Source organism: Aegilops tauschii, chromosome 5, assembly GCF_002575655.3.
Source record: "Aegilops tauschii subsp. strangulata cultivar AL8/78 chromosome 5, Aet v6.0, whole genome shotgun sequence".
Taxonomy (NCBI): domain Eukaryota; kingdom Viridiplantae; phylum Streptophyta; class Magnoliopsida; order Poales; family Poaceae; genus Aegilops; species Aegilops tauschii.
This window is the reverse complement of record NC_053039.3, coordinates 290,978,080-291,000,418: the sequence shown is the minus strand read 5'-3', so window position 1 is coordinate 291,000,418 and position 22,339 is coordinate 290,978,080. Positions and strand designations below refer to the sequence as shown.

Here is a 22,339-nt window from a genome sequence, read left to right as displayed (position 1 = left end):
GGCCAGCTGGTCTAGATTCAGGCCTGGGTACCAGGCCTTGACGAACTCCAGCGCCCGTCCGGCGCCGGAGCGAGCCGCTGACGCCTTCCAAGCCTCGAAGCGCCCGACGGCCACCTCCAGCCAGTCGGCGGTCCGACTGGGAGTGCGCGGGATCACTTGGCCAGGCCAGAGGGCGGCCAGGACCTGCGACCCGGCACGCTGAAGCCGGCAGAGCAGCCTGTGAGCCGGCTGGATACAAGCCTGGATCGCCAGGAGCTGCTCCGCCAGCGAGCGGCCGGCAGTCGGCGAAATCTCGAAGCCGGCTTGCCTCTTCGCCTGGCGACGAGCTAGAATGGCCTGGTTGGCGGCAGTGGAATAGCCGGGGAAGTACTATGCGCAGAAAAGAAAAGAAGAACCCCAAGTCAGAAAAACAAGTCAAAATGACAGATGGCAAGAAAGGACGAAGGGGTAGACGACTTACCGTCAACCAGATCCTCAATCTGGCCATAGCCGGAGACCAGAGTCTGCCTGGCTTCGTCCCAGGCGGCCGCCTCCGTCTCGAACTCGGCCTGGAGGGCGGCTTCACGGTCCTGCGCGGCCTTCAGCGCCGCCTTGTGGCTTTCCTCCTGGTCGGCCAGCTTCTTGACCAGGCGGTCGCGCTTCTGCACCAAGGCGGCGACCTCCGCGTCCCTGGCACGAAGAGCAGTCTGGGACTCCCCCAGCTGTGCCCTCAGACTGGCGTTGGCCGCTGCAGAGATAGAAGAACAAGAAGAACGATGAGAAATCATCAAGGAAGATCCGAGCCGACTGCTCAGCAGTCGGCCCGAATCTCGGGGACTACACCCAGTGGGTGCGCTGACGCGCCCCCACATGAGATAAAGATCAAGTTACATACCTCGGCTTTCAGTGAGATCGGCGGTCTTCTGCGTCAGCTCCCGAGCCTGGGAGTTGAAGGCGGCCGCTCGGAGGTTGTGATAGTCCTGCAAGATGGATAGAAGATCGACGTGAGAACGAAAGCAACGATGAGAAATCATCAAGGAAGATCCGAGCCGACTGCTCAGCAGTCGGCCCGAATCTCGGGGACTACACCCAGTGGGTGCGCTGACGCGCCCCCACGAGAGAAATCAAGAAGAAGATGAGAATACTAACCCGGATGGCAGCCCGCGTGGCGAGGAATTCGTCGGTGAACTGCCTCAGCGCCGCGGCTTGGCCCTGGAGCCGGGTCCGGACATCTTGCGCAGCGATGTTCACCACGGCTGTCCCTCCGCCTGGCGTCCACCCTGAGGTAGCGCTGGCCGCCTCCGCGTCTCGGGCCGACGAGCTGGAGCCCACGGCCGGCCGTGGCTCCGACGCCGCTTTCTGCGGCTCCGACGCGGCCTTCCCTGCGCGCCGGCTTGGCGGAACCCGGACCGCCACCGCAGCTCCCGCGGCCGGCTCGCCTTCCGCCGACTGTGCGGGCGCAGGCTCAGTCTGGCCGCCTTGGGCCGCCCCAGTCGGAGGAGTCGGCCCCGGCGCCTCCCTCACGAAGATGACGTCGTCACCGCTCCCGCCCAGACCCGGCTGGGAACCTCTGGCTCCCCCTGGCGAGGGATTCGCGTCCCCGGGCGCCATGGCGCGCAGGGGGGTGACCATCAAGGCCTCCCCTGCCGCCGCTTCGGCCTCGGCCTCTGCCTGGGCCTTGGCTGCAGCCTCGGCGAGCGCCTTCGCCGCCTCCTCGTCCCGAGCTGCCTGGGCGGCGGCTGCCTTCCGTGCCTCCGCCTCCCGCGCTTCCTGCTCCTCCCGCACCTCCCGCGCATTCCTTTCCGTCGCCTCCAGGAGGGCGGCGCGGGGATCTACGCGGCGAGTGGTGCTCCCAGAGCCCCCTGGCGACTCGACAACGGAGCCGGCAGCCGCCCGCTCGAGTGACAGTGGAGCTCTGATCAAAGAAAAGAAGACAAAGGTTCAGAAGACCACCCAAGAAAAGAAAGAAGGAGAATACACAGAAAGAGAGAAAGCTTACGCTGACACAGCCTGCGGCTGCTTCACCACTTTGCGGAAGCGAGCCGCCTTCGCGGCCGCTTCTTCCCGCCTGGTGGCTGCCGCCCCACCCCTCGGCTTCTTCGTCCGGCTACCGAACATGCCCTGGGTGGCGCGACGTTTCTGGCCTCTACCCCGAGCAGGCTGCGCGCCGGAGGAGCCCGCGCCGCGTCCGGAGGCTGGCTGGCGGGGCGGGACGACTTCGGCTTCGTCCTCGTCCGGCCAATCGTCGAAGGTCGCGGAGAACCCGGCGCCGCCTGCTTCGCCGCCGGCTTGGCCACCAGCCGGCTCGGCGGCTTCCTCCATATGGACCGCCCCCAGATCGGGGTCCTCCTGGTCGTGCTCGGTCCGGTCGGGGGCGAAGCGGCGCTCCACGTCCGCCCCGCCGGCCGGCCGAAGCAGAGGATTCTGTCAAAAGAGCGAGCCGACTGAGTTAGAGTCGGCCTGGAGGAACTCGGCGACAAAGAGAAAAAGAGAAGGGGAGCGTACCGTAGGCGGAGGATTGGCGCGGCTGTATGGCTCCTTGCCGAATTGCCAATCGTCGGGAAGCTGGCAGTTGGCGAGGTAGTTCACCATGTCGGCAGCGTCGGCCTGCGGCATCTCCTTGGTACACATCCGGCTCGGATCGAGCTGGCCGCTCATCTGACAGATCAGATGAGGCCGGCTCTGGAGCGGGAGGACCCGGCGCGTGACGAACGCGGCCAGGAGGTCGGGCCCCGTCAGGCCCTCCGTCTGGACCATCACCCGCAGGCGGGCGATGGCGGCGTTTCCCCCCTGCGACAGCGTCACCGCCCGGAAGGACCACTGGGGCAGCGTCCCCGCCGGCGGGCCGGCTACGTAAGCCGGCAGGTTGACGTAGTCGCCCCGTGGAGCGATGTTCCGCACGTAGAAGTATGACTTCTGCCACTTCTTCACCGATTGGATCAGCGTGATGAAGGGGAAGGGGTTGTCGGCGCCCGATCTCCGCGACGCGATGAAGGCACCAGTGTGGGCCGGCACGCCCTTGCTGCGCGTACCCAGCTTCGACTGGAAGAACTCCCCCCAGAGCTCAAGGGTGGGGAGGACGCCGAGATAGCCCTCGCACAGGGTGACGAAGGCCGACAGCAGCACCACCGCGTTGGGGGTGAGGTGGTGCGGCTGGAGCTGATAGAAGTCCAGCCAGGTGCGGAAGAAGGCGCTCACTGGCAGGCCGAAGCCGCGCAGGAAGTGCGAGCGGAAGACCACCCGCTCACCATCCCGCGGCGCCGGCCTGATTTCTTTCTCCGGCGCGAGGCGGACCTCCACTTTGTCCGCACTGGGCAGACGCCGTGTGTCGCGGAGGAAGTCGATGCGGTCGTTGTGGACGATGGAGCCATCCCAATCCCCGCCAAGCTGCTCTACGTGGGGAGGCATGGCGGAAGCTAGCACGGCGGCGGAGGAGCGTGCGAAGGAAGAGCGCGGCGGCGAGGCGCTGTCGCGAGAACGAGCAAGGCGAGAAGACGAAGGGAGTAGGAGGAGCGTGCGAGGGTCTGCCGCCCTCCACCTCCCCCTACTTATAGCCTCACGCGGCCGAAGAGGCCGGACGTGGGGGGGAGACGTGGGATTAACTGCGCCCACTCCCCCCACGTCTCGCGTTTATTACGCATAAGTACGAGCCGAAACTGCCGCACGGAATATGCGGGCGGTTCCGGGATACAAAAGATCCGCGCCTGGGCTGGGGCGCGGACGTGGCGGGCCCCTTCTCTGCGGCAACATCCCGTCTCGCGCGTGGGCTGGCAGGCTTTCCGGCTACGTGGCGCGCCGTCGGCCCGTGGCCGGCCCGCTGCCCGGCGCACATGCCAGCGGGTTCCCGCCCTCCGACTCCAGAAGATTTCGGCTCAGGCGACGTGCCTGACCAAGGCCGGCTCCCAGCTGCCGGCTTGTCGCGATGGGAAGCTGTTCGAGCTTCTCGAACCCTACTCCACCTCGAAGCCCGATCAGCTTCGGGGACTACTGTCGGAGTAAGTGGCCACGGGTAGCCAAACCGGCTACCCCTGGCTCTTCAGAAAATTTATCAGGCCTTTGGGCCTTCAAGCACTCCAAGCATTTGGGCCGCCTTCCCGGGCCGGCTACCACTAAAGCCGACTCCCGGAAGGCGACCCAGCCTCACCGACTCCAAGAAGCCGGCCAAGAAGGACGCCGACTCCTAGAAGCCGGCCAAGACCACAACCACTCCTACATAACGACGACCTGACGGGGCATGGCCACAGTGCGGCCCACGACCCCCGAAGCCCGAGGCGGGCATGGCTACAGGAGGCCGTACGGGAGGGGTGTCTCCCGTGCGGCCCGGCACTGTAGCCACGCCAGCTACGACGTCATCCACGACCCCCTCCTGTACGGCCCAAGGACTGCGGGCCCCTTCAGCCAGAGAGAGGCGTGAAGGCGGCCCGGCTTTCCCTAGTCGGCCGGGAGCATAGCCGGCCTCCGGAAGCCGGCTACTCCCTTCCTCGAAGCAGGAGCCCCATTAAGGAGACAAGACGAGGTGAGGCTACAGTGATAGCCCCCGAGGCGGCCCACTGTAGCCATGCTCACCTCGACAAAGCCCTCATCATCAGAGGCGCGGCTACAGTAAGCAGCCGCCGACAAAGCCCTAGGCGGTGGGGCCGGCCTGTCGACCAAGTAACCGGCAACCGGCGGGACCCACCAGCCGGCGGGACCCAGCAGCCGGCGGAGAAGCCGGCGAGCATAGACACTGACGGCTGGGACCAGATCCCAGCCGGATTACCATTGTACCCCCGGGGGGTAGGCCTATATAAACCCCCCGGAGCACCCATGCAAAGGGTTGGCCACTGAGCATAGTCAGCTTCTGGTTGGCACCTCTGCATGTTTGGCTTCCAAGCATAGCACACGCACACACACCATAGATAGAGAGAAGCAAGAGCTAGCCTTGTTCTTCTTCTCCCTTGATCCCAACAGCTCTAGGAGCGATTGTAGCTACTCTTTATCGAGCTAGTGATCATGCGGAGACCCCGCAGAGCAGGACTAGGGGTGTTATCTCCTCGGAGAGCCCCGAACCTGGGTAAGATTCGCCGGCGTGCATGTCTTCGCCTCATCCCGTTTCCAGGCACCGGCGACGTTTTATTGGCTCCCACAATGATAAGCCATCCTTTGGCATATGTCGCACCAACCACCCGAGAGGGGGCGTCACAGCCTGTTCACAGGGATCCCATGGGGAGGATAGCAGGCGGCACCGTGAGTCTCCTTTTCTCTCGTGCAATTCGCTTGTGCGTTGAAAGGGGGGCTCCTGAGCATCGCGACTCAGGAGCTCTTACTGGCTCTCCAGCCCTCGCCCCCTGGCCTTGACCACGGCATAACGACCTGGCATACCAGCGGCGGCTGAGCTCGCTCGAGGACCGGGACCTGAGGACGTAGAGCACTAAGGAGAGCATGGGAGGAGGGAAACTCATATGGACCGGCCTAGCTATGCCGCACAAGCTGGCGCGCAGGCCTAGCGCACCACCAGGAATCGCCACGAAATCGACAAGATAAGTCCCGCTCTTGGATCGGCTAAATATTGGGGCCTAAGGGTCACCCTCGCCGCAAACCCGTTGTGGCCACGTCAACTCCCTTTCTTGCCTTACCATGGCTGCTTGAGCGCTAAGGGGGACCTCCTGAGCATCGCGTCTCAGGGGCTCTTACTGGACCTCGGGCCGCACACCTCCTGGCCTTGACCACGGCACGCGACCTGGCATACCAGCGACGGCTGTAGCCTGCCTGGGGACCGGGACCTGTCAGCGTAGAGCAACAAGCTATCGCGAGGGAAGAAAGGGGGGACCAAGCCTTAACAGGACATGCGTTCACCAAATTTTCATAACGGGGAAGATGAGCGCAAAAGACATTACAGACCCTTTACACGCCCCCACGGGGTACTTCATGATTCTTCGCAGGGAACAAAAGCTAGAACTAAGAGGAATCCTATCTACACCCTCCCGCGGCGGACGCCATCACCAACAGTGGGCCACGGGAGGCCGGCGCCAACCCCATCCAGATCAGCGGCGGAGACGGCCAAACGTCGCGGCTCTGCTCAGAGCGCGGCGAGAGCTCGGGGGCACGTAGCTATCGTCGCTCGTCTCCGGAGTCTCGTAGAGCTCAGGAGAGCTACTGGACTCCCAAGGGCTGTTGCTGCTGGAGTGGCCGCGAGCGGAGCGCGCGTCAGCCTGACGCTCCTCTCTGGAGCAGCACTCCAGGCGGCGGCCCTCCGCGTCAAAGACCTTGAAGAAGAGCGTGGAGGCGCCGTCGTACTCGAAGTGGATCACGAGGGCGCCCCTCGCACGGTAGACCCGCACGACCACGCCCCAGCCGCGAGTCATGAAGATCTTGCCGGTGGGGACCGCTTCGATCTCTGCTCCGGTCGCCGGAGTGTCGCAGTCGGCGTGCTGCAATCAGAGCTCGAGAGGCCCCCTCGGCGGCATCACGTCGGAGAAGAACCTCGGGAAGCGGATCCAAGAGCTTGGAGGCATCGGCGCCCATAGCACAAGCTCGCGCGAGGAGTCCGCGGCGTGGATTCCAGGGCGACAACGCGTGTCGCCGTGGCGCGGCGACCACGGGCGCGGCGCGGGTGACGCCGCTCGTCGCTCCGTCCTCCTGAGCTCTCGGCTCGGGCATACAAGGGTAGCGGATACCCTGGAGGAGGCCGCTCGCACCAAGGCCTCGTCACCACCTGCATCGCCGCTTCATCACGGCGGTGGACCGACCTCTTCTTCGGCGTAAGCGGCCCCGGATCGTCGCGCGGGGCCTTTTCCTTCTCTTCAGCGGAGAACCTTCTGATAGGCGCCATTGCTACTGGCGGTGGAGCGAGGAGGAAGAAGCAAACAAGCAAGGAAGAGATGGGCGACGGGGGCTCCGCCCCCCTCCCCATTTATAGCAAAAGAAGGCCAACCGGCGCCTCCCACGATCGCAGGTAATGATGGTTTTCCTTGCATGTCGCAGGGACTTGTCAAGTAGTGCAGTTGCCAAGGCAGCGTGGGGAAGTGCAAACGCCCACGTCCAATCAACCGCCACGCGTCAACCGAGGCCGCAGGCTCTTGGGGCCCGCGGCGCTCCGTACTTGACCCTTGGCTTCGCCGCGGAGCCAAGCCCGATCGCACCTTGGGCCCGGGGGGCTACTGTCGGCGTTCTGGGAACAGGGGTCCCCAGACTTGCCTGCCTGCGGCCCACGACGTGGCTAAGTCAGCGGGCCGTACGGCCCATCTTCATCAACAAGGCATCCGAGACCCTCGCGAGGGGCCAAGCCTCGCGAGGCGGACGACGCAAGACCTCCTCAGGAGTGGCTTAGCCAGGCGGGCTCACAAGGAGCGGAGATATCAAGGCGGGGCAAACCTCACAAGGCTCTCGTGATGTGAGCCATGACGATCGGCACCAGGCGGGCGCCAGAGCGCGCAGCGTCCTTGTTTCCTCTTTGGTGCTAAGGAGGCAAGCGCAGGCGAGGAGTGCCGATGCATCAGGCAAAGGTTGCCATATCGGTGCAACGAGACCAAGACCAGAAGGACGGCAGGACGGAGGTCATCGTAGAGCCTAAGACGGCGTCACCACCAGAGCCTTTCGCAGGCGAAGGCCACTTTTGTCAGGATAGCTTGTACTAGTTGTTCTCCTTCAAATTTGCCCGCCGTTGTTGGCTCCCTTCCCGCTCAATATTTGGGAAGAGGATCAGGACCTGTATAAGTTGAACTAGTCACCACAGTAGGGGCATCTAAGCTTGATCTGATCTCAGCTTGATCTGATCTGACCGAGAGCCTACCCTAGCCACATGAACACCTCAACCTCAGGAGGCTATTCTTCTCCTTATCATCAGCCCAAGAGGCAATCCACCACCACCACACTGGAGCAGGGTATTACACCACAACGGTGGCCCGAACCAGTATAAATCTCGTGTCTTTCTGTGTTGCGAGTTTGTTGAGTTCGTCCGCGAGATTAGGGCGTGGATCGGTAGGAGGGAAAGACTTCGCGCGCATCCTTAAGGGTTTGCCGGAATCCCACATCCAACACTCTGTTAGTGATTTAAACGCATTTACGGAGGGAGTACTAACGAATTGACTTTACAATACTGCTGCTCTTTCTAGATGAAAATTTTGAAGAGCATGATTCATACGAGATACAAAGATTTTGTCACAAATTTGAAGCTCATGTGGAACTCAGATACCCAAGTTGCAACATGTCCATCAGAATTCAGAACCAGAGGGATCTCCGTTATATAGCGACTCATTTCACACTTCCACTCGAAAAAAAAACTCATTTCACGAATCACAACATAATAAGCACAGCTCTTCAGAGCTAAAAAAATATAAGAGCGGTAACAAACACACAAGGTACTACACTAGCTATTTGCCAAGCCAGTCACATGCAAAACACATCGGATGGAGTCCCGTCATCACGCGGAGTGGCCGCCGGCCGTGCCACGCACGGGCAGCTGGTGACCGCCGCCCTCGCCCACCGCGTGCCCCGCCCCCGACACCGGCAGGTAGCCGTCGTCGCTGCTCCCCGCGCGCGGGGCGGCCGCGCCCTCCACCTCCACGTCGCGGGCATCGACGGCGGAGCCGGGGGTGGGGTGGTAGGACGCGGCGGTGGCGTGCTCCTTGGCGGCGGCGTTGTGGCGCATGGCGTCCCGCTTGGCGGCCTCCACCTCGTGGATCCGCTCCTGCTTCCTGGCCTCCGCCTCCGCCTTGGCCGCCGGGTCGTGCGCCTTGGCCTTGTTCACCGTCTCCTGCACCACGGCCTTGGTCTTCTCCTTGCCCGCCCACGCCGACGCGCCCACGTTCGCCACCGCCTCTTTGGCCGCGCCCACCGCGCTCGAGCTCTTCCCGCCCTGCATCCCTCCCTTTGGCTCGCTAAAATCAAACCTACACGGTCTCCTGTGGCTCGGTGTCGGTCGATCTCTTGTGTTTCTTGTCTTCACTTCGATGCGGTTCTACGCTGGTAACTACGTACTCCGTAGAGTATATATATATGTGGATGAATGTGAAGCGCTGATGCGTACCGCCGACGGGGGGACGTGTCCCAGGTCGGCAGGTCGGCGAGGGGCACGTGTACTCGGACGGAGAAGCTGCTGCCGGCGCCTGTGGCACTCCACGCGTGTCCTCTAGAACCCGAATCAATTCCTCAAAGTAACAGCAACTCGATTATTTTTCGTTTTCTTTGAGTTGGCTCGTTTTGGTTAGGAGGACGAGAAGCTTCAACTTAGAGCATCTCCAGCCGCGCCCCCGACAACCTCTTCTCAGACTATTTTTTAACGCCGGTGCCCAAAAATCGGTCCAGTCGCGTCCCATGATCTCATTTATCGTCGGGCCAAAATAATAGCTGGCGAACCCGAGTCGAACCCAAGCCCCCGGAGGTCGCCTGGGAGCGCCGCCTGAAGCGAAAAGGCTCGTGGGTCCGCTCTGTCGGCGAGAGAAGGCCCTTTTCCCGCCGATCCCCCTGCTTTTCCCCCTTCGTTTCCCTCCATTTCCCCCTTCTCCCGCCATTCTCCTCCCTCTCCCCTTCATCCGGCCATCATGCCGCCGAAGAAGTACACGGCCCCTCGGGCCCCTACCGATGCCAACGCCACCCAGCCGAAGCAGAGGGCACCGCCGTCCAAGCCCCCGGGCATGTCAAACGCCGACTGGAAGGCAGAGGTTCAGCGCCGGGAGGCTGTACCACCGACCGGCAGAACAGGCTCAACGCCAAGAAGGCCTGGGACAGGGCGGGGGCGGCGGCGGCCGTGGCGGAGCAGGCAGATCGCGTGGAGGAACAAGCAGAGGCGTCTCGCGCGGGGATGATGAATCCGCCCAGCGGCCACGGCCCGCACGCTCTCCCTGGAACCAGCAAAGCGTCGGATCGCCGAACTGTGGCATGGTGATCGCCGGACTTGTGGCTTTTTTTGGGTAGCGGGAAATGTCAGGTTTGAATTTAAACGTCTTGGGGTCGGCCTCTGGGGCGTGGCTGGGACCTAGATCGCCCCCAGGGCCTAAAAAGCGTCGGGCGAAGGTCTGAAATACCGCCGGCCGCTGCGCTGGGGCCCGAACGAGTGGAGTTGCTCTTAGGCCAACTTCTTTCTCAATCATCGACTAGTAGCCTTACTGGTATTTGCAGTAAAGAAATGCTGGACAATACTAGTACTAGTACAATGCCCGTGCGTTGCCACGGGCTCTTGAAATAGTTTGCAAGAGTTATATAAAGATAATGCATGTTAAATTTCATATGTACAGACAATATAACACATACACAATTATTTAATAATTAAAGTACATTTTTGCAATGTAAATTGCCAAAAGAAAAAATTAACGGCATGTCCTTGTAACAAACTTAATGGAGTTCCAACTAAACATCTATTATAAAATTATTAATATCTAGGTTATACGCTTAAGAAATTCTTTCACAATATACGGAAAGTTGTCTTTAACTTCATTCCCACGATGTTTTAGCAAGTATAATAAAAACTATTTTCTCAACTCATATCCATCCTGCACAAACAATATATATAGTTAGTATGAAAATAAGTAACGGACAATACTCACCGCGCAAACCGGCTTGACCCGTTCCACCAGAGCATAAAATGAATCATCGCTAATCATAATTTCCATTAACATCAACTAGTATTCTTGGTGTTTATTACTGTTAGTCAACTGGCATTTCAAGTTTCATTACTGCCTGAAATGAAGGTTATCACTCTAAAATAGCATGGTCATATTAGTGACCGTGCAAACTTCAAGATTTAAAACCGATAAGCAGCCCTTCAAATTGGAAAGGGTGCACGTGCAACGCACGTAAGTTTAGGAATTTCTTCATCATTTTGATTATCTAAATCAATTTTTTTCATAATAGTTGTCACAATAACATGTTATGTTTAACAAGAATTGGTCTAAACTGAAATTTTATAACAATCCAAAGTCCAATTTCGGCAAACAGCCTCCTCGCTAGCAAGATGTGTCAGCACCATCCAATCGCCATCTCGCAACTGTCATCCTGGTGGTTTGGATTTCTGAATATGTTTGTCTCTTTCCTGCCGCACGCAACACTTTATCTCCATGTCACGCCGAATCTTCTTTTTGGGCTATCATCAGGGGATTTTGTCTACCTAAATATAATTACACACCATGAAGACAAGCTCGAATTGCTGGTGGCTTGGATCGTCTCAACAACACCCAACCAAGAACCAACCGACCAGGCTCGATCCTCTGCAAGGAGGGCATACCAAATCATCTCCTTTTTTATCAACACAGATAGAATGTTCAAAACAATGCCATCGTAATCAACATGGGCAAAACATAGCAAAAAATAAGGACATGCTATTGTTCTACGCGAGACAATAAGCAACTTCAGCATCCAGTGTCCCATCATCTACCATGAAGATTGGGAACTCCGTCGTTCCAAGATATGCTTCAATATTTCAAGATTGGGAACTCATTGCATGTAAATTTTTTCTTGCTTGTTAGCATAAACCCGGACATTGTCACCCCACAACAGAAAACATTAAGGTTTCAAAACAAAAGAAAACATTTGAACAAAAGAAAGTTAATGTATAGCAGATCTCAACCCATCTTACATCGCAAACTGTTAACCCCAATATTTCATGATCTGAATGGGGGAATTAAGGTTGGATTTTGTCTCTGACGAATCAGATTTCTGGACATTGTCAACATCAAGATTCCATCGCATGGTTTCATAACAATCAACCTGTACATGGATCTCTGATTAAATTCTAGCCACTACCATGAAGCTCCCGGTCAGCAAGAGTTGTATTTTTCTGTTTAAGCGGGCACCTAGTTTTTCTAATACATGGATGTAATTCTCCCCATGTGGCTCAAAAGAAGCATGATGCCCCTGGGTTCCTGAACCTTGACCCAACGCCACCCATTTATTTGTGACAATTTATGCCCAAATTTATCTCAAACAAAAGGTATGCCCAAATCTGTAACACAAGCAGCTGAACAATTAAAAAATATAAATATCCTAGCCTTCTTTTTCATACGACTCATGAGATTCTACAGCAACAAAAATGATTTTACATTGTTTTTCACACACGCATGAACCAGAGCTGCTAGGCGGCAATATTCCACCATTTGACAATAACTATAACGATAAAGAATGACTACCAGACCATATCCTTTACTACATAATGGAATACTAATGTGCAAACAAATGCCACTATTGCTCCTGAAGTATTCATATCATCGAGTAAGAATGGTTGCATGTTTATCACCTTTTCCAATCCAATGAAACTTATATTATAACGCATTACACATGCTATGAAAGAAATTGATGAGAACAATATTACATTTGCTCTTACTGCAAATCAACACCAACAAATCTATAATAGGTTCATGCATAAAGAAAGTGAATTTGAAAAAGAAACCAGAACCTTATTAAGAGCCTGTTTGGGACTGCTCTGCTTCTTCAAATTCAGCTACGCTTCAGAAAACATTAGCCAAACAGGGTAGCTCCACGATATGCCGCTCCACAAAAAAACTAGAATCTGGGGTACAACTCCCAGTTTTTTATGAAGCTCTTGAAGGGGTGCTTCAAAAAACTCTAGAAGCTGGAGTTGGGGGGGAATTACCCACCACTGCCACCAGTAAGTGGATACCCCTTCGTTTCTCCCCTCTCATCCAATCAAATATTTCCTTTTCACCAAATTTTCCATTCTTGAAGCTGGAGCTACATGGAAGCCGAACATTCTCTTTGGTATGCATAACTTCTGTATGAAACTGCTCTAAAGTGAATTTGGTGGAGTGAAACTGATTTTAGTGAAGCGGAGCAGTCCCAAACAAGCCCTAAGTGATCCTAATTCCATGCGAAGTTGCCTAGGAAAAATAGAAGTGGAGGATCAAGGTGGATTCCAAATAATAGTAATATAATACTCCTTCAAGGTAAAAAAATGAAATCTAGTGGGTACAAGCATTTTGAATAATAAAGAAAATTAAGATCTAACTATATACGTGCAATGCATGTTTCTAAAATTCAAAGTATGTATGAATATATGTAAATAAAAGTTTTGCTTAGGTCATAATTTTTCATACTTCACAAACATCTTATCCTGTCAAATCATTGGTGCGCGTCCCCATTGTGCAGGATTTTTTTGGAACTTCCTATCTCCACTTACATCATGGATAGCATACAGCAAAAGTTAATTAAAATTCAATAGACTTCTATGAGATGACATGAGTGACGATCGGTGCAGGTTTATGGCATTGAGCATCATCTACTAACCCTTCAAAATGATGATTTTCATTTGGACCAAGTACATCTCAAGCTGCAAGCACAATAAAATCACCATGGGCTTGGAGCCCACCATCTCTCCACGTTCCTGCATGTGAAGAATTAACCAGTGCCCCAAGTCAGAACTACTGCATACCTTATTCATGTAGACCTTACTAAAAATTCAGAAAATATGCAGAGTATCCATTTTGTTAACCTAGCTATCTGCAGTCCAAGACAGAGCGTGACCATAATCCACACTACAACACATGAATATAGCTACCTTATGGGGCATATATGCCTAATCCTCATATCTTCTTGTTTGGAAAAGAGTTGACCATTTGCACATAGTATAGAATGGCAAAGATTGAACATGCTCTCGTACAATTGGGGAATGGTGTGGAGCTCCATAAGCGACGGCGGCGATGCCGGCTACAGTTGTTCTGATAGGAACTAATTTGCTTACTCTTCGTTTTCAGTTAACCACATAGTACTACACTGCCATATACAAAATCAGGAGAGGAAGGTACCTTCTGTACGCCCACTGCACGGGAGAGTTTTGTGACGGACTGTATACCTGGACGCGATAATCTTGTTTCGGAGGAGCGCCCAACTGCGGCATGGAGGTCGGAGAGGGGTGAGAGCCGGACCGGCGTGATCCACACAGTGCAAACCTGATAAACAAATCGCAAAAGTCCAGCACCTGGTTTACTGCAAGGAGCTCGCTGGTGTCCAGATTCAACCCGAGGTAGACTTGCCCATTATCTCGCCCTTTCGCCATCGGATCGGCGGGATGTCCCCTGCTCAGCCGCTCCCGTCGACAGGTACGGCCGTCCGCGACTGCAGGCATTGTGGCGGCGAGGGACTCTTGGAGATGCGATCGAGCAGCCTACCCCTTGACTTGCAGAGGCAGGAGCTGATACGGACGCCGATCCCACTGAGGGGCCCGGCGGAGTGCTGGTGCGGACTTGATGAATCGACACATGAAGTCGAATAGATCATGGAGCCCGGCACCGCCGCCGGCATCAGCGGGGTCCCGTCGCATGGGTCGTGGTCTAGGCTCGGGGGTCGTGTCGACGGCGGCATGGAGGTAAGAGAGGTGAGAGCATGCTGGCCGTGCCCTTGCTCCCCTCCCTTCCTTCTGTTCTCCCTGGAACCGCAGCAGGCCATGGAGGAGCTCAGCCGCCGTCGTCGTCCCTCCGACTCTCGCCGGAGTCGTCCGTCGTCGACCCGATCCTGCTGCCATCCGCCAGATCCACAGCAGCCCCGCCGGAGCCCACAACTTGGCCATCACCGTTCCCTCGAGATGCCGCCGCCTCCCCGTGTTGACCGCGTCGCTCACCTGCATTCAGGGATCTTTCGATATCGGATTGTGTTTTCCTTTCCTTGGATTAGGAAACGATGTACCGGGGTCGACGCGGGGCCCACGGAATGTTTAGTACGGCAGAGTTTTCGTCCGCCCAGGTAAATTGCTAAGCGCGTTTTTGGCTCTGGATTAGTATAATCTTAACGGTTGGATTAAATTAAGTGATTCTGATCGTGTGGTTATAATTGAGCTATGTTGTTATGTGTACGTTAGGCTGGGTACACTTAGCGATGTACATGTTTTCTTCTTTAATAAGTAGTAGAGATGGTTTACTTATGAATTTCTTTAAATCCATTATTTGTTTCCTCAAAATCTATTATTTATTTCCTAAAGCAAATTGCATTAATGAGAGAAATTCACTGATTTGGTTAAGGTCGGAAAGAATCTATTATTTGTTTCCTAAAGCAAATTGCATTAATGGAAGAGATCCGTTGATTTGTCTAAGGTAGGAAAGAATCTATTATTTGTTTCCTAAAGCAAATTGCATTTATGAAAGAGATTCGTTGATTTGGCTAAGCTAGGAAAGTTAGATCCGTGATCTTTTGTCATTAGGAAAGTGTTGAAAATAAACCGTACCGGACTACCAACTCCTCCATTAGGTTTTTTTCGCTGGTTAATCTTGGTAGGTCTTTTTTCGTTGGTTAACCTTCGTAGGTCTATTTTTTTGGTACGTGGATGGGTGCGGGTTGGGGCCTCACGAGGAGGTTTTTTCGGTTTCTGGTGGATAAGTCAGAGGTGGGAGTGAGGACGAAAAAAAACCGGACGAAAATGGTGGGACGAAAATAAACCCGGAACGGAGACTACCAACTGCTCCATTAGGAGTAGAGATTTGCTTACGCGTAGCAAGCATCTGAACCACTCAGGTCCCTCTCAATGCTCCACCTTGTACATGTGTTAAGGCTGTCACGTAGACGAAAAATCTGATGTGGTAAGATAATTAATATGAGAGAGATAAGTGTGGTGACCCCAGAAAGAAACAATGCCAAGCGTGCGAACCAAGACAAAACACTTAAACGAAATAAGCCCACCAATGCGTGAAGAATTTTAGTTGCTAAATCATTAAATGAAGGATGCTTAGCTGCAACAAATTAAGCACCTATGCATTGGGGGTTTTGGTTGCTAACCTTTTGAATGTGCTTAGCGCCTTATGTAAGCACCACTGCATTGGAAGAGGCCTGATATAGCTATGCCGAAGTTTAGGCAATCAAGACAGCGGACACTCGAAGTCTCGAACCATCAGCGAGCGTCCAGACCAAACTAACCTTATGCAGCATTCCAGATCGGTCCGTCGATCAATCCGGATGTCCGTTTCCCGTAAACCAAAAGCAAATCGGTGAGGCTTTATGGGAAGCCATTAGGACTCCCATATCCCAGCCCATTTAAACACCACACAAAATCCTGTCTGAATCCAATCTTAATCTTTTTTTTTCTCCGCATCTGCTTTCTCTCTCGTCAACGTCACTGCTCTACCACCCGGCCGCCCGCCAAGCCCTTTCCGAAACTCCACGACCTCAGCTACCTCCACCGCTACACTCGGCCTCCACGCTACTTGTCTTTCGTCACCGGTCCACACCTCTTGTTTATCCGCCGCGCAGGTACCATTTGCCCCTACTATATTTACCGCTAAAAAAATTATACCTTCTTTAAAGCAATGGATACGGACATGAAATATATATATACAGGTACTATGTTGAGTCATCCGACAAGGACATGAAACGAAGATGATGCAGGCGGTCTTTGCAAACGCAGAGCATGCGGAAAAAATCCCAAGGATTTCGATCCTCAAAAGAAATGAAATCCTTTGTATCAAAGAGGCCCCAAACTGTTTAGTTTTAAAACGATGCAAAATAGATATATCGCCAAAATGCAATACTTTTATTCAATTTCACTTTCTTCTTTTGTCTCCTCTTCCAAATCCAAGGCACAACATGATATAACAGACCAATGTATTGCGCTATCATACTTCTATTTCTTCATGACAACTTGTAGTCCGGAGTAGCCAAAGCACGGCACACAATCATCCATGCTTCAGCAACTTTCTATCCTCAAGCTACTACCATCTCTCTCACAAATTCATCTCAAACTACACGAACAGCCTAGTTTTGGAGAGGACCAGTGACAGACCACTCGAACTCACTACACCCCGTTCAGGAGAATGCTTATGTAGACAAAGTAGGACTGTCAACCGCGAGCGCCATCGTGTTGAGTCCATTGTCGACATAAACAGTTGAACCAGTGATTGCAGATGCCAACGGAGACACCAAGAATGCTGCTGCGTTCCCCACTTCCTCTGTTGAACACACAACGGTTTATAAATCACTTGTAGAAGAAAGGGATGCACCAAGAGTGGCGGAGAAAGAGTGGTGGCAAGAGGGAAAAGCGGCAATTTTAACCTGCCAAGAGTTCCTTCTGCAATGGTGCATTAACATAGGAGTACTCGATCATCTTCTCGATGAATCCAATAGCCTTTGCAGCTCTGCTCCCCAATGGACCTAAGGAAATAAGGAAGGATAAATTCAACGCGCATGAATGATGATGATACTGAAAGCACAGGCATAATGGAACTGCTGCTGAGTTGTTAAAGCTAGATGCTAAAGAAAACTATATCAGTTAATTTAGTACACAGATGATGTTTTCTAACGTAAACTTTATGCCAAAAGATTTCCTGAAAAGAGGAACTTGTTTACTTTCTTTACAAAGAAGATACCTGCTGATATAGTGTTCACTCTGATTTTGCCCTTTCGGCCTGCTTCAAAAGCAAGAACCTACATAGAAAAAATGGCTTTGAAATCAATATACACAAACCAAAGCACTGTTGGACATCATAGTGGGTCGTGTCACGAAGAAGCACATACTCTTGTATCACTCTCAAGTGCTGCCTTTGCTGAACTCATGCCACCGCCATAGCTACAAAGCAACCACCAAATAGATCATAAGTACAAATGATTCACTTCATAGCCGTGAAATCACTAGAAGAAGATTTACCCAGGGATTGTCCTTTCCGAAGCAATGTATGTCAAAGAGATACTAGCACCTCCTATTAAATATTGAAATTACAAAACACAGTAAGCTGGGCCGCCTCTCATTAAATATTGAAAAAAATACATAGTGAGAACAAATAGTTTCCATCTGACTAACAGAAATATGTCCACTGAACAAGCTTGCCATAGGCATGTTTGATAGACCATCACTATTTACCACAGCAATGCATATGCCACACAGCTACAGAGATGTCATAATATTTTTAAGCAAGCCTATCCTATTTGTTTAATGGAGTTACCCAGAACATGATACGAAATAAACACTAGACAGATTGACCCATTATATTGTTTGTATGGCATGTTCTTGATACAACCAAATATATTGCTGCCTTATCATTGTTTCTGGAAAATGCCATGTGCTGTACCCCTCGTTTACGGGTGATCACTTAGCACGGCACATCACTCATAAAGAGCGTCATGCGGATTCACATTGACATCTGTACTTTATCCAACAGTAAACCCAACCAGAAAGCAAGTGTACCAGATAAAATACCGGTAAGCTTGCCAAATAGAATTCAGATGGTAGCACAACAACAAAAGAAAACACCATCAAAACAAGAAAAGAACAGACAAAGCATATTAGTAGGGATTATTACCTGGATTCATGATGGGAAGGAAGTGCTGAAGTAAAGAGATGAACGAGTAACTAGATGCTGAAACTGCAGCAAGGTAGCCACTTCTTGATGTCTCCAGCAAGGGCTTTGTTACCTTTGAAGTGAAATGGAGGTTAACTAAAAGATAAATGCTAACAATAGTGGTGAGATGATGGTGACGGCGAAGGCATGCATGGGTATGTTTGTATGTGCATGAGAGGCTTCACCTCAGGACCATTGGCAAGAGAATGCACAAGGATATCAATGCTGCCGAAATCATCCTTCACAGTTTCAGCAACTTCCTATCAGATGAAAGTATGCAGGAATTAGGTCTTGGATAAAAAGATTTATGCAGCATAGTTATTGAGTAGATCGCCAGTATGAGTTTAAGAGGCATGCTGTAACTTACCTTCACAGTCCATTTTGAGGACCCCGCGTACCTCTTATTTGCTTTGACCTACACCCAGAAAAGAAAGAGTCAACAGCCAGAATTGTAACAGACAAGGAGAATATCCCAAATGATGACTTATGAGCATTACATCTTCAGGAACATCCTCCAGGGAGTCAAAAACTGCATCCAGTGGATAGACTTTAGTAATCTCCATAAGGGATCCATCAGGCAGCCTGCATCAAGTGCTTATCAAACACCAGACATAGGACAATAGATCCAGCAACGAACACTGAAGTGGACAAACAAAACTGGGGTAGAAGAACTAGATGAGCGTACTTCCGTGATTCATCAAACTTTCCACGTCTCAAGCTTGTCTCAAATATGTTCAGTGCCTGCAAATGCAGATGGTACGTAAGATTGTTCAACAGAATATCCATTACAACAAATGAATAAATTTCATGAAAGAGGTCAACTTTTTTTAGAACCATGAAAGAGATCAACTTACAGGCACCCATGTACCAACAAGAATTTCAGCACCAGCTGCAGCAAGAGCCTTGGCTATTGCCCAGCCATAACCATTATCGTCAGCGACTCCAGCAATAAATGCTCTTTTACCTGAAACAATGGCACATGAACTAGTCAATTTACAGAACTTGGGTCAGATCATCTCCAAAAAAAATCAGTAGTATTGGTTTATGGCTCCCAAATTGTATAACTCAAAAAACTGGAAGTGAAGTGCTAATAAAGAAATTAGCCTAATCAATTTACCTTAACAGTAATAAGACACATATTCTTGCAACTAACAAAATGAATCCATTGTTGAATTTCTCATCGCATTTTTTTTTAGAATCTATACAACTTGACCCAATCCAGTGGAAACTTAAAATTCTTGGGTTTTTTCTTTTGCGAACTAAGCAACAAAGATGGTATAGTGACATCCCTATCCCTTAAGTTTGCTACCAGGCATAGAACATAAGAGAGAGGTCACTGCCTTTTGGTCTAGATCTACACAAACTAGAAAGCATTAAATTGGAGACCAGCTCCTTGCGACTAGCTCTCCAAAGTGTTTTAATCATAATTTCAGGCAGAACCAATGCATGTATGGAAAATTGTAAACATGTCTACGACTGTACTACTATGCTATCCATATAAGCATTCTCATGAGCTCATTAATGAGTCGCTCAAAAGTGGAACAGAAGGACCAAATTGTCAAAATGAACACCTCTAGACAGACATGGGGATCCACACAATGAAAAAGGACACTCGATGAAACAGTGGTGCAAATTAGAGACCTGTGGTGAAAAATATTCTGAAGGGAAAGCATGAAGCTGCTTCATTGCAAGGTTGTGCCCAGCTTGTCCATAAATCCGGGAATCATACCCATGACCAAGGCAGCACCACTAGAGTAATGTAAGGACTTGGGATTTACAATAATTAGGCTCAATGTGGCGAAGAAAGGTTTTATGGCATCACCTAATTTGTTTAACTGTTTTCTTTGACAGAATATTTGGAAGTTTTGTCTCCCAGGACAAGCAAAGCTTAATTCAGACTGTATGTATGTAACATTGTAGCTAAACAGTTTTGAATGGTATGTTTTAATCTTCATGTTCGAGATATGCTGATTTGCTTCATAGTGTCATTTCATTGAAGTGATCGTCTTTAGATTCCTGTGGGATTTCATTTGAATTATCTCAGCATTCCTTTTTCATATTTTTCACATACTAAGGGGCTGTTTGGTTTTAGGCCTTGCATTCCACACTTTGCCACACATTTTTGCCAAGCTTGCCTAAGATTAGTTCATCAAAATGACGGGATGTTTGGTTTGTGAAACTTTGCCAAAGGTTGCCACACCTAAGGTTAGGCAAGTTTGACCAACTTAGGTGAGTGTTTGGTTCAAGCCACATCTTAGGCAAGCCACACTAGGGCCCCACATGGCATACACACAAAAAGTGTGGCAAGATTCCCTTAGGCTTGCCAACTTGTGGCTCTCATTTTGATGAACTAATCTTAGGCAAGCTTGGCAAAAATGTGTGGCAAAGTGTGGCAATGCAAGGCCTAAAACCAAACAGCCCCCGAGAGCCACAAGTTGGCAAGCCTAAGGGAATCTTGCCATACTTTTTGTGTGTATGCCCTGTGGGGCCCTAGTGTGGCTTGCCTAAGATGTGGCTTGAACCAAACACTCGCCTAAGTTGGTCAAACTTGCCTAACCTTAGGTGTGGCAACCTTTGGCAAAGTTAGCACAAACCAAACATCCCCTAAATTTGGAAGTCCTGTGAGATCCGTGTTAACTCAAGTTCCCAGCAGGCCACCTTAGCTGACGCAATATTGATTGAACTTCCGCAGTTCTTGAGGGAGACAAAGACATTTTATATAATATATTTCTGGTGCACTTTTGAGCGGAAAATATATTTGTAGTGGTTCTAAGGGCAACACACGGTACACATTTTCACCTACATTTGAACTGGATCTTGCTCAGTGTATAATATTGCATAGACACATGACAGATTTAAGTGTTATTGCAGAACCACTAACTGAAGCATATAGTAGTGCTGCATAATAAACAGAATGGCACCAAAATTGCAAGAACAAACAATTAAGGAAGATACATTAACCCAAAGTACAGCAATAGCCATTTGTCAAATTGTCACTTCTTGTAGCTTACCTCTGAGATCAATGGGGAGGCCCTGGACAGCTCCCTGAGACATCGCCCTGACAGCAAAGCTCTTGCGAGTTACAGAAATGAGCGGTCCTGCTGATGCGGTTTTAACACAGCTTGCAAAGCCAGTTCTGGTGCTGAGCGCCCTTCCGAATGCAGAAACTACAGATCTCGACCCAAGCATTCGCTGGCAAGCCGGGATGCAAGGGCGCGCCGCCACCATCTGCATGCCAGTAGCTGCAGATGCACCCATCGTAGTTTATGTGGAAACACAGCAGGTGTCGACTGCAACGAGAATAAGTGAAAGATAATGTCACGCATGAACTAATACTGCAGACAGAGCATCTGGGGAACAAACTTGTGGTGAGAGTTTCGAGTCGTGAATCCTAAGTTAAGTAGACCCACAGTCCCATGTTCGGTTTGGTGAGAGTGTTGTCTCTGCACCGTGAAGCGTGGGAACTTCGGTAATCTTAAGGTCAATGGTGCATAAATTTCAAATTTTCTGCTAGGATGGCAACGTCTACTTCCTCCTGCGTGCCTGAGAAAAGAATCTCGACAGAGACTCGAAACCCAGTCTCCCCCCATTCTGGCCGCGCGCAAAAACAGTATTGTAAATCCGGCCGCGATGGGGAAGCGCCGCGCCGCAAATTTAGAGAAAATGGGATGGCACGAACCCTCGAGCTGTTGGATTCGGCCTCGTGGAGAAGGTTCTTACCTCGGGGGAATGGCAATGCGGCGAGGGCGCCGGGCGGAGGCTGGGGATCTGAGGCGGAGAGCACGAGGGGCGGAGTGCGGCTGCGAGGATTGTGCTGCGGTGGGGGTGGGGAGGGAGGTGAACAAACAGGCCGAGCGGAGGTGGTGAGGGTTTCGATGGGACCGAGGGATGGGTTTTCGTTTGGGTTGGCTGAGCAACCTAGGCACAGGCCAGCTGAGCGTTCGGCGCGTTACCAAAATCATTAGCCTATCTTCAGTTCAAACAATATTATTAGCCTATCTTTGTCTCTCTTTTTTTTTAAGGAAGCCTATCTTTGTCTTAGGGCATGTACAACGGTGTCATACGAATACAGATGTTCCACCACAAAAAGTAGTTGATCCATTTATATTGATTTT

At 51.7% G+C, this 22,339-nt stretch overlaps 2 protein-coding genes across 2 annotated transcripts; both read right to left on the bottom strand.

The window, feature by feature from the left end:
- Positions 1-8,174: 8,174 nt before the first annotated feature.
- On the bottom strand, positions 8,175-8,926 carry LOC109775827 (18 kDa seed maturation protein-like). The gene has a single exon (XM_020334526.4). It carries the CDS (start codon positions 8,819-8,821, stop codon positions 8,381-8,383), a length of 441 nt encoding a protein of 146 aa, XP_020190115.1. The 5' UTR covers positions 8,822-8,926; the 3' UTR covers positions 8,175-8,380.
- A 7,476-nt stretch (positions 8,927-16,402) lies between these two features.
- LOC109775828 (enoyl-[acyl-carrier-protein] reductase [NADH] 2, chloroplastic) lies at positions 16,403-22,104 on the bottom strand. Its single transcript, XM_020334527.4, has 13 exons — positions 21,945-22,104; positions 21,236-21,514; positions 19,079-19,188; positions 18,910-18,965; positions 18,722-18,806; positions 18,592-18,639; positions 18,410-18,484; positions 18,186-18,297; positions 17,534-17,585; positions 17,404-17,455; positions 17,256-17,313; positions 16,942-17,040; positions 16,403-16,838 (listed from the first exon to the last, which is right to left on the bottom strand). Exons 2-13 carry the CDS (start codon positions 21,480-21,482, stop codon positions 16,708-16,710), a joined length of 1,125 nt encoding a protein of 374 aa, XP_020190116.1. The 5' UTR covers positions 21,483-21,514; positions 21,945-22,104; the 3' UTR covers positions 16,403-16,707.
- Between the last annotated feature and the right edge of the window lie 235 nt (positions 22,105-22,339).

Bases quoted from the DNA above. Each gene is read 5' to 3' on its own strand.
- LOC109775827 (XM_020334526.4), bottom strand. From the start codon at position 8,821: ATGCAGGGCGGGAAGAGCTCGAGCGCGGTGGGCGCGGCCAAAGAGGCG.
- LOC109775828 (XM_020334527.4), bottom strand. From the start codon at position 21,482: ATGGGTGCATCTGCAGCTACTGGCATGCAGATGGTGGCGGCGCGCCCT. The intron at 18,485-18,591 runs GTAAGTTACAGC...TTCATCTGATAG, and splicing joins CCTCAAAATGGACTGTGAAG to GAAGTTGCTGAAACTGTGAA. The intron at 17,314-17,403 runs GTATGTGCTTCT...TTTTCTATGTAG, and splicing joins CACTTGAGAGTGATACAAGA to GTTCTTGCTTTTGAAGCAGG.